At 36.6% G+C, this 11,474-nt stretch overlaps 1 protein-coding gene across 1 annotated transcript; it reads right to left on the reverse strand.

Annotated features, from left to right (window-relative positions):
* Positions 1 to 6,134: 6,134 nt before the first annotated feature.
* On the reverse strand, positions 6,135 to 8,617 carry lbx1b (ladybird homeobox 1b). Its single transcript, XM_006790664.3, has 2 exons — positions 7,975 to 8,617; positions 6,135 to 7,500 (listed from the first exon to the last, which is right to left on the reverse strand). The coding sequence occupies exons 1-2, from the start codon at positions 8,300 to 8,302 to the stop codon at positions 7,013 to 7,015; spliced, it is 816 nt and encodes a 271-aa protein (XP_006790727.1). The 5' UTR covers positions 8,303 to 8,617; the 3' UTR covers positions 6,135 to 7,012.
* Positions 8,618 to 11,474: the final 2,857 nt, after the last annotated feature.

Raw genomic sequence — 11,474 nt, forward strand, 5'->3', positions numbered from 1 at the left:
TAAAAAGTCTAAACCCTACTGACTATCAACCAAAGCAAAAAAAAAAAAAAAAAAGGTAAAATTAGTTAAAAAAACAAAGTATTGAATAATGACGAAATCAAATAAATAAAAAAAGGATAATTATTGATTAAACGTGGCCCAAAGGAGGGCCACATATTTTAGTGGGAAAAAATTTAGATAGACGCTTATTTATTGCTTACTTATTTTATTAACTCCTTCTCAGTGACAACATCAAATTGCCACTGGGACGCTGACACGATTACGTAGGATCAACTCAGAAAAAACTGATTAGACCGTTAGATACAATGGGCTGTTTAAGTGTTGATTGTCTCACAACTCTTGCCACAGGAGTTGATGTTTAGCATTTGTTCATAATGAGTATATAGAGATTGCTAAGATGGGCAATAACAGTACCTGATGTTGAATATGGTTCATAAAACTGCAAGGTAACAGGCCTGACATGTCAAGTCATTGAGAATATATATATATATATATATATATATATATATATATATATATATATATATATATATATATATATATGTATATATATATATATATATATATATATATATATATGAATATGAATATGAATATATATATATATATATATATATATATATATATATATATATATATATATATATATATATATATATATATATATATATGAATAATCATTTATAATCTCTGTTCTAATGTCAGATAAAATGCTGACATATTGAAAAACAAACTAAATGTTTATGAAAAAGCATTTTTAGTTACTCTAACTGCCAAACTTACCTATATACGTTAGAACAGGTGTTTATCAGATATTCTAATGGTTCCTCTTAATAAATGTGTTTATATTATTAATATATTTAATACTATTTTAATATTTTTATTTATTTCATATATAGTAAATATATTTTTCATTATTCTAAATGTGTTTATATATGTGATGTGTGTTCACATGTGCTCGATTATCTTCTTATGTGCATGTTAGTAGGCTCTTTTCATCGGCACAAGAATGCATACAAACACTAACTAACATGTACACATGAAAATAGTCATATACACATCAGATCACAGACACTGAAAAGAGAGAGGGTGAAAAAGAAATGGTGATAAAGAAGTGATAAATGTGAAAAACGCTGAGGTAAAGTAGTGTGAAACTAGTCATTACAGCATATTAACAAGAAAACAACAGAAAGCATGTCTGGTTGTGAAAGGCCAAGAAATACAGTCTGTGTGTAGTGAGAGGATGAGGTGACTGTTACATTTTTGATGAAACCAAAGGTTTAATGTTATTCACATGAAATGTTAAATTATTGCATGTGGTCTAAAATACCCAAGTTCACACTACATAAAATATCCAGTATTATACAATTTAAATATGACAGTTAGCACTTTTCATAGGTTCATATCTTGACTTTTACTTAAGCACCGCTTGACCTGCCCAATTAGTACGAATACCATTCATTAACCCACAACCATACTTGTTATACTTGAGTGGTACACTTGTGGATTTTCACTTTATGTATGCATTTGAAAGAATGACTTATACCTGAGGTATTTCTATTTTGAAAATATTAAAAGATCAACAATCGTTCTTTCAACACGCAAGGCATGTGTGCAGTATTAATATCCTTCATTATTCCAAGAGCATGTCAGGGTAGAAACTCATTAGATGGATTTTTACAAGGTGAAGATGTAGTAAAAACTGCAGGAAATGAGGATGATTTCATGCAAGTGTACGAAGTAAAATAAGAAATCTGTTATTATCCTCAATATGGCATCATTAGCTCTTTAGTAAGTCTGATAAGAGATATTCACTCAAAGAAAGGCTTAGAGAAATGAGAAAGAGTCAATAAGATGTAGGAATCAAGTTATTAAATTCATACTATACTATACTATACTAGAAATTACTATTTTTTATGTTATTAGTTATTTATTTTATTTTTATTAAAAAAAACAACAACACAATTTTCTTAAGGACGATGGAGGTTACATACTCAATATCTGCTTCCTTTTAAATCTTGCTTTATGTCTTTTTAGATACTGTTTACCATTACGATTACATTCCACCTCTAATTTTATGTTTTCATTACCAGTCTTGTACGAACTGTTCCACCAGCCTGATTTTGATCGTTCAAATAAAGCAATCTAAAAATATGTATCATATTTGATAATTCAGTTGCAGCTTTATAATATACAACCACTCTCATACACACACTCTTTCATACACACACAGACACATTACACACAGCATGGCTGGTTTGCTGCTCAGTGAAGTGCAGGTCACTATCCCGTTGACACCAGCAGGTGTCTCTGTTTGTCTCAGAAGCTAAGCTGGAGCTGGCTGTAGCTTGTAGCTTGTCATCAGCTACACTTTTTTTTTAAAGGATGGCTTAAATTGGCTTGTAACGGTATGGATAGTAAGTTTGTTTGTTTGTTTTGCTTTTGTTTTCCTTTTTGTTCACCCAAATGTATTTTGACCTCATATGATTAAATGATGAGATATTTACAATTGGATGAGCTTCCAGATGACTTTAGTGAAAATGCACCACATAGAAATCATCAATATATGTGCTAAATAACTCCCACCTGAGGCCACAGATCTAACATTTTCTTTACTTTATCCTTCATCTTTCCTACAGGGACATATATTCATGTGCTGCTAATGGATTTTATGATTATTTTTAATGTGTAGAGGAGTTTCTTTACAGCATTGTTTCTGCTTAAAAATACTTTCTAAATAGTATAAGAAGATGCTGTTGGAACATAATCTATATTAATTTTAGACTTCAACCACCACCATCGCTGGTTGAAGAAAAGCTCCAAAGTAAACAATTCATGAATCATTGAATTTAATAACTCCTACATTTTTTTCAGGTAAAGCGGTCTACATGGTTTATAATTTATCTACCTGCAGACTTCTGATTACCTTTTAGATGAGTCACAACACTTAATTGCAAAACATTCTTGAAACTATCCTTTCTCCTCCATAAATCATTCACCCGTGATCTAAAACAGCCTTCTGAAAACCCAGCCTTGTGGCAATATGTAAAAAATCTTTATTATTCTAATTTTATTCTAATTTTAAGAATCCAAAATGTATAAAATGCAGTACTCGATGCAACACTTTTCTTCTCTGCCACCCACTTCTCCCATTCTTGTTTATTTATAAAGCACAGCAGCGCAAAGGTTTTTCTTTTTTTTCCACTTTGAGTTAATGTATCTGTACATTTGTTGCAAAACTCTGGATTAGCAATTTAGTCCAAATAAGCCGACTGACTCTTTCTATCTGATTATAGTACAGTGGACAAACAGCAGAAGCTAAGTCAGACCAAATATAGTTGATGTTTTCTTGCTACATCCCCGATTTCACACAGCCTTGATTATTTGAATGATCAACTAGAATTTGATTAATATGCAAATTTCTGAACAAACCGTTCCATTTGAGCCTTCAGCGCAGCCTAATTAATCAACAGTTAAAGGAAATTAATACATACATCAATTCTGTCAGGAACATGCTTAGTTCAATCGCCCGTAAAATTGAAGTTTGAAGTATTAACTGGCTCCACAGGAAGGCTATGATTAAAACTCTACATTTTGGCTCTATTTAGATATATAGAGTCATTTAATTCGAGCCAAATATCAGGTCATTTACAGATCTCCTTTTTAATACTTATTCATCATCATCAACAACAACAACAACAATAATGATAATAATAATAATAATAATAATAATAGTAATAATAATGCATTCAAGGATTATTTGAAGCCTATGGATTCAAATAATTAATTTAAATAATCAAACAATAGATTAAAAAACCTTTTTCTTCTAAGTTAGTGTCATATTTTTAAATGAGAACAAGGTCGTAAACATTAAACAATTTAATTTCAGTGCTCTCTTTGCTGTCACCTGACTATTGCCTCAAATATGAGTGTACACTTTGCCCCTGACACTGTTTTCCACAAGGTGCAAATAATAAAGGAGAGAGTATAAAAAGGGGAGGGGAAGAGATGAAAAGAGAGAGGGCTGTACTATTGTTTCAGTAGGGACTCATGCATCAAACTTCAATTTTCCGGACGATTGAAGTAGTGATTTTTTCTATCTTGAAGTGAAATACTGAAATACACTTAAGACCTCCAGATTAATTACCACGAAGTGGTCCCTCAGACTGTAGTATTACTTATCACCGGGCCCGCCTGACAACCCCTCATAAAATAAGCAAGTGAAATCCATAAACTTACCTGCCTTAACACTCTCTCCCTACATAAATATGCTTGATTCAGAATAGGCTCCAGAGCACGCACATAGGCACCCGCCACCCTCCCACCACACACACACGCACATACACACACAAAATAAATTAAAGACTGACATGTTCATATTTGCAGATCAATTTTCAGAATAATTGAACTGAATTGATTTTTTTCTTTTGGAGGTACTTTTCAATTGAAGTGTTATCTAGAATTTAAACCTTGATGAATACTTTGTACACCACCTTACCGCCTTATTTTGCATGTATAAAGTGCACATAATCATTTTATAAATAATTTATAAACAATGCAGTTGTAATAATATTCCATGAATTTTACAGTACAATATTTGCCAGCAATTAAAATTTCTTCTTTTGTGCATATTCTGTGTTATCATCAGCATGTTTATTAGGCTGCAAATTAATATCAGTTTATATATCAGCTTCCAGTTAGTCCACTTGAGCTGTTATACTAATAAACACTTGTACTTGCTCCCTGTTATAAACCGTACTATTTATAAATGCAGTATAAGGGCATTAAAGCAAATTTTAGGCTAATGATTTTTTTTTTAAAGATTCTAATTTATCTACAGAGAATTTACAAAAGCTTTGGTCACATTAACATCTCCCAGGCCTATAAACTTATTTAGCTTATTTAGGTTGACTTGGTTAAAATAAAAGTAAAATATAAAAAAGCAACCTCTATAAAACATCTAACAAGAAGACAGCTCTACTTATCGTTTCTGTTAACAAAGAGGGTTAAATGGGAGTTTGCCTTTTGAGCTTCTCTTCTGGACACTCTTTCTTTCTCACATCACCATGTTTTCAGCTTCATTAAACTCCTTAAAGACAAAAGAAATAAAAAGGCAGACCAAGAAAAAAGAGATGAGAAGAAAACAAACAAAGGACTCCCTAACCAGACTTTGGCATAAATGTCACAGCCCAAACTCTTTATGGCTCCCTACTTAACATTAAAAACACTTCCAACAAAAATCCATTTCTTGTTTAGAAAACGTTCTTGGACAGAAGTCAAACATATTATTCCAAAGCTAAAAAGCGCAGAAAGACAAGCGGCTCTCAAAAAAGGGGCAGTTTCATTGTAATTCATTGACTTGTTCAAAACGCCAAGCAAAGAAAGGGGCTAGACATTAATAGCCGCAGATGCCCTCATGAAGGGAGAGTCTATGTAGGCATTATGGCCTTTGTTCGCACCCAGTTAAACTGTTTAAAAGGAGGGTTAACTCAATCCATCAAATTGTCTGAAATTGTGAGGAAATTTCAAAAACCATATGGCTTCCAAACGTTTGCGTCCTTTTTGTGCGGTGGGACACACTTGTCTCAGTATTGCTGCCTGCGGGGGACCGGCCCTGCTCCTTTGTGGCTCGTCCCATCAGGGAACGCTGCTCATTTGTCCCCACTTTTCATGCTTTACGCTCAAAATTACGGCCCAGTCCCGCAGAACAAAAAAGGTCTATAAAGGCCCGGGGAAACTGGCCCAAAACTTTGTGTTTTTGTGGCTTCCTCGTCTTTTTTTCTCCGGCACCAGATTTGTGTTTCTCACATAAATTTTTGCCACGAATGGAGAAACACGTCTAAGGGTCAAGAAGCCACGATACGCATTTAGGATGTGAAAGGGGATGTGAGATTCCGGGCCACAAAATGTTTAGAGCATCTTAGTAGAAAAGGACACAAAGGAACAAAATAGTAACTCTAAATAGGCCGCTGTTGACGAGCTTACACGCCCAGATTTGGCAAGGGGAGCCGTTTCTAAAATCATTTTTCTGCCCTCAATAAATAAATTAAAAGGGGCTATTATATCCACAACAAAAAGCTAAACAATATTTCAAGAACTGCAACATAAAAGAATTATTCAGAAAAGCCATTTTATTCCCATAGTAGCCTATATACATTACAGTCTGTGCATTGGTTTTCAAATAATGTCCTGATTTCAGAAAGGCACTTACAGGTGTACAAAACATAACAAATTTATAACTGTAAATCTATTGTATCCAAACAATAAATCTAAAAAGTAGCTTGTCAAAATCACCGCAATATCAACCGCTGTTTCTCGCCATCGCTCGAGCATTTCCACAAAACGCGTTGTAACTGTGAGTGTCCGAGTTTTGCCTTTCCGACCGTCATCATCATCTTCATCATGCACTGCAGCATCGGGACGCAGAATATGAACTGAAGCCAGGGGTTACAGTCAAATGATAATGAGAATGGAGAGGAGAAGAGTCGGCAGTGACAAAGTGACTGAATCGCGATTTGGCTCGCAGAAAATACAAAAGCAATTAAATTAAAAAAGTAAAAATAAATAGATAATGATCACAAATCAAATCATGCATTTACATGCAAAAATATGGAAAACTGGAGCACTTCACTGTGATGCGTGGGGCTATCGGGAAAAGCAATAAAACAATGTGTGTGTGTGTGTGTGTGTGTGTGTGTGTGTGTGTGTGTGTGTGTGTGTGTGTTGGTTTATACTGTAAAAAAATAAGTTACTCGTGTCATTTCAGACCATATTGCTTTGATCGAAAGAAGTAACAGTTTGCTAATGAATACATTGTAAAATATCACTGCATAATTCTTGTTCTGTGTTCATGCTTCACTATGAATAGTATCTGTGCCAATATAAAAGTCATTACATTTTGGTACATGTTCCGAGATATGGTATACAATATAAGCAGTAAGTTACAAGTCCTCCGCGGGATTATTTTATCGTCTTTTTGTGTTTCTTGACCTTCAAGCTCCTCGATGCGCCATCAGTCATCCACATCAATCTCCACGTCCTCGTCCTCTGAGCACTCTTTACTAGTTGTGTGGTCTGAGAATGGAGACAGCGGCGACGTCCTCAGTTTCTGAGAGAGCTCGTGCTCCTGCTGGCCTCCCCGCGCGGGGGACTCGGCTCGCGGGTGGCCCAGCGTGCCATTGGCGCATTTTTCCAGGTCCGCCAGTTTGGCGAGCTTGTCCAGTGGGACCTGGCCGATGGCCTTGGCCGACTCCACGTCGGCCTTCATCTCCTCCAGATCCCGTTTTAGCTTGGCCCTCCGGTTCTGAAACCACGTGATCACCTGCGCGTTTGTCAGGCCCAGCTGCTGAGCGATCTGGTCCCGGTCGGCTGGGGACAGGTACTTTTGATACAGGAAGCGCTTTTCCAGTTCATAGATTTGGTGATTGGTGAAAGCCGTCCGAGACTTCCGACGCTTCTTCGGGGTGGTTCGCTGGCCGAACAGAGTCATCCCATCCCGGCCTGTGAGGGAGAGGAGAGGCTGAGTGAAAATCATTGATAGATACAGGTGCAGGGCGTTTTCTGCACTGCTGCAGTATGCGCGTAAAAGTACCCATAACGCAGACATAACAACGAAAATGATGCTGTCTTTGAAACAGAAATGCCTCTCAGTCCTTGTGGGAATAGGTAGACAGTTACAACAATATTACACAGACACCACTGGGAAATACTGAACACCAGACAATTGGTCTTCCTCTTTACACGAGGCCATAAAATTAAAGAAAGGGCTCTGGTGATAAAAGCGGCCGAGGAAAAAATAACACACCTTTTTTAGATATATATGTGAAAAGGAAAATATGCGCACTTAAATCGGAAAAGAGTGTCTCGAGCTATTGAATAAACACGTTTGAGCGAATTTTTGTTCTTTAAAAATCTAGTTCCAGGCGTATTAGTCAAAACGTGTTTGTCGTGCTTTTTTTCATCTTGTAGATTTACCTTCGGCAGCCTGCAAAACGCTGACTTCCAGCCCCTTGAAGGTCTTGCTGGCCAGCTCCTCCAGCGCGCAGAGCGGGGAGGTTTGGGTGAGGAGTCCCCGGTTGGACAGAGGGATGCTGGAGGGACGATGTTTCTCAGAAGACGAAATTAGATGAGCTGTGCCGCAAATTGTATAACTTCGTTTCACAGATGGTTTGTTCAGGATGTCCTCAATGCTGAATGGGGTCAGCGGCTTGTTGGAGTTTGCAGGAGGCGGCAAGTGGTCCAGCGGACTTCGCCTCCTGTTTTCCACTGCATCACATTTGGCGACTTCTTTGGATGTCATCATTGGTTGTACGCAGAGTTTATAGGACTTGGTTGAAGTATTAAGCAGTTACAAACGAGCGAACGTATCGAGGGTAAAAAAGTCACATAACAGTTTGGAGGTAGAAAAAAAAAAACAAAGATAAGGAGGGGAGATTGAGGGAAAGAAAATCTTATTCCAAAATGGGATGCGTTCAAAGTGTCGATCCTCGCGAGCAGCAAGTCCGCAGGAGTGAGATGCCTCCCTGAAAATGGCGAGGTCCAAAGAGTTGACGATTACTAACAAGTTATCATTGATTGGTGGGTAATCAATTATCTCCAGTGGCACTTTCGCCCTCTTCCCTTTCACTCTTTGACTATGTTGCAGTCCAGTGCAGGGCTTTTTGCAACTGGGGGTGTCCCATTAATTAGGACGCATGGCTGGAAGGAGGAGGAGCCGGGCGGAATTATAATGCTTTGTGCTCTTATCATCTTTGGTCTAATTTAGTCGTGTGGTGAGATACCAGAATAGGTATATGGGATAAATAAGGGGAAGCTCAGAGAGAGGGAGAGGAAGAAAAAGGAAGAAGGGTTGAGAGACATCAGAATCTTTAGCCAATTTTAACGCTTTAAAAGTTAAGTTCAGCAGCAGGTTTGTTTAAAGTATTTGGACTATTTGGATGGTTAAAAAAACAACAAAAAAACAAGTCGACTCAGTTACAGATTCCGCAGCTTTAGTCAGAAGAATACGTTCCTCCCAAAGCGTGGATGATCCTTTGTTTTGTAAAGGTAATGTAGAGCTGGGCTATATATCAGCTCTGATGATACCTCCTCTGGGGCGAGATAGAAGGAGCAGCATGCATCCCTCTCAGCAACACCAAATCCGGGCCATAACTCAGGCGAAAAGGCTCCTTTTATATCTTCCGAGAAATATTTCATTTCCTCTCAAATCTCCTCGCATCCTCCAGGTTTGACAGAATGGGTTTATTTTGGCACTGGACACAGATCGACGGCAGGGTATTTTGCATAGTGCGGCAAAGTGTTTGTTTTAATTTAGAATTAAACTTCAGATTTTAAAGATGTGGTTTTAAAAGGTAAAAAAAAAAAAAGTTTTTTGTTTCACAATAGTCTGTTTAACTTCTCCTTTAGTCCTTTAAATGAACAAAGTTAAGTTAATTACAAATACATTGCGGATAGGGGGATTTTAAGTCTATTAGTTCTGTCGCTATTAATTGCGTATCATGTTTGTTACAATAAAGAGCATTTATTTACTTTAACAGCAAACGAAGATGCAGTAAATCAGTATCGTGGTGATTATAGATTTCGGTGATGGAAGTCCCTGTAAATTACTTAAAGCAAATTATGATCATATCTAGAATTATTAGAAAGAAAATCAGTACAAGATTGATGTTTGTTATATTTGGATTTTTATTTTCAGCTGTTTTATTAAATCCTTAGGTGACTGTGTTTTCTAAAGTTACCTTATTTTTCTATTTAGGCAGCTTGTATTGCCCATAACGGTATATTCAGGTTATCATTTATATCATTTATATATGGCGGTGAAGACAAAATGTAAACCACGATGAGCAGAAGGAAAAAGAAAAAGAAATTGGATGTGAAATATATTTTTTAAATGAGCCTGCTCCCTTCCTCATCTATTATATTTATATTAAAATAAAATATTTGTTCTTAACAAATTGTGCATTTAAGATTTATTAATTTTTTAAAGATTAAGAGACTTTAAAAAAGAAAAAAAGAAAAACAATGTTAGTTTGCAAAAGACTTTCAATGATGTGACCAGTTTAACTTCACCAGATTGTAAAAAGAAAAAGAAAAGAAATAAAAATCAGGCAGACAGTTTAGTTTATATTTGCTGCTGGTGGGGGGTAAGATCTAATTTCAGTGGTCACTGTTCTTTAGATCCTTGTTGAAATTTAAGGAGCTATTTTTGAACACATTTTCTTCCAGTTTCTTTTATTTAAACGTAAATATTATAGAGAGACCAATAGATAAAAAAAAACAATAAAACATTGGCAGCGTAAAAACTAATATGTACATGAACTTAAATGCTTTTAAACCAGAGTTTGATTGATGTGTGTAATATGAAGGGACATTAGCCACTGCTAACAAACAGACAATGTTGTAATAACCCAGCCAAAAATAATTAACATTAGATAGTTTTATTATTACTAAAAATATGACCAAAAAACCATTAATGAATGAAAAGAAACATGTTTAAACATTCTGGTGAATTTGTAGGAAATTATATAATTAAGGAAAATATATAGTCACCTTAATTTTTCCACTTTACCTCACATGTGTCTCTTTCTATCCAGCTAAGCTGTGGTGGATCATGGTGTTGGTTCAGTGCTATGCCCTCCTGTTTATTAAAGACAGATATTTGCAGTGGTGTGTCATCAATGCAGTGTCTTGCTTGCCAAGGTCAATGACATGTCCTGCCTCTCGGCTCTCCTTTAGCCGGAGAACTTAATCTCTTAAGTTACTAGACTGTGCAGTGGACATTTCTTGGCAGTACAAACTGCATCAGTGACTGTCCTAAAAATTACTCTATCCACACTTTATGTTCTTATTAGCCAAAGCTTAATGTTGGCTTTATAATTTTGATTAGATTGGAATAAATGGTTATTGAATTTCTATCTGTAATAAACACTGAAAACATTGGTTTACTGTAAGCCAGCAGTATTAGTTTAATGCACTCTGAATATCTTCATCTACTGCTCCTTGACATGTATGAATGCATACAGAACACAATAGCTCTGTTACTTCCCAACCAGGTGTTGATTTAGGCCATCCACACTGCGGTCTGTTAGCTTAAAGTGCCACCCTGCAATATGTGTTAGTGACCTCATGCAGGAGGAGACACAGTGCTCACTGCAGGCTTAGGCTGCGATTAGACAGCTGCAGGGGAAACTGTCCACATTGTAGCCATTTTGTGAGACCCCAAAGACGAGTGTCATGTCTCCCTCATCTCCCAAAGGCCTGCCAGTTATCTCACATGACACCAGATATAGATACATAGAGAGAGGGCGAGATAACCTGGCTCAAATGTGTCTCTCTGTTTAAAGCATGTACTGTATAAATCACACGTCATTACCAGAGGTCACTCGCTGAGGTACCCTATTGGATGGTTTCATCACCAGGGCCAGTCTGGTTGGAGGAGAGTGGATTTATCTGGCAGCTGGATCTCTAGAGAGGCA

The sequence above is a fragment of the Neolamprologus brichardi genome, chromosome 6 (genome assembly GCF_056152115.1).
Source record: "Neolamprologus brichardi isolate AB-2024 chromosome 6, ASM5615211v1, whole genome shotgun sequence".
In the NCBI taxonomy this organism is placed as follows: Eukaryota; Metazoa; Chordata; class Actinopteri; order Cichliformes; family Cichlidae; genus Neolamprologus; species Neolamprologus brichardi.

Excerpts from the sequence above, each read along its gene's own strand:
- lbx1b (XM_006790664.3), bottom strand. The coding sequence starts at position 8,302 with ATGATGACATCCAAAGAAGTCGCCAAATGTGATGCAGTGGAAAACAGG. Across the intron at positions 7,501-7,974 it reads CGTTTTGCAGGCTGCCGAAG|GCCGGGATGGGATGACTCTG; the intron begins GTAAATCTACAA and ends TCTCCCTCACAG.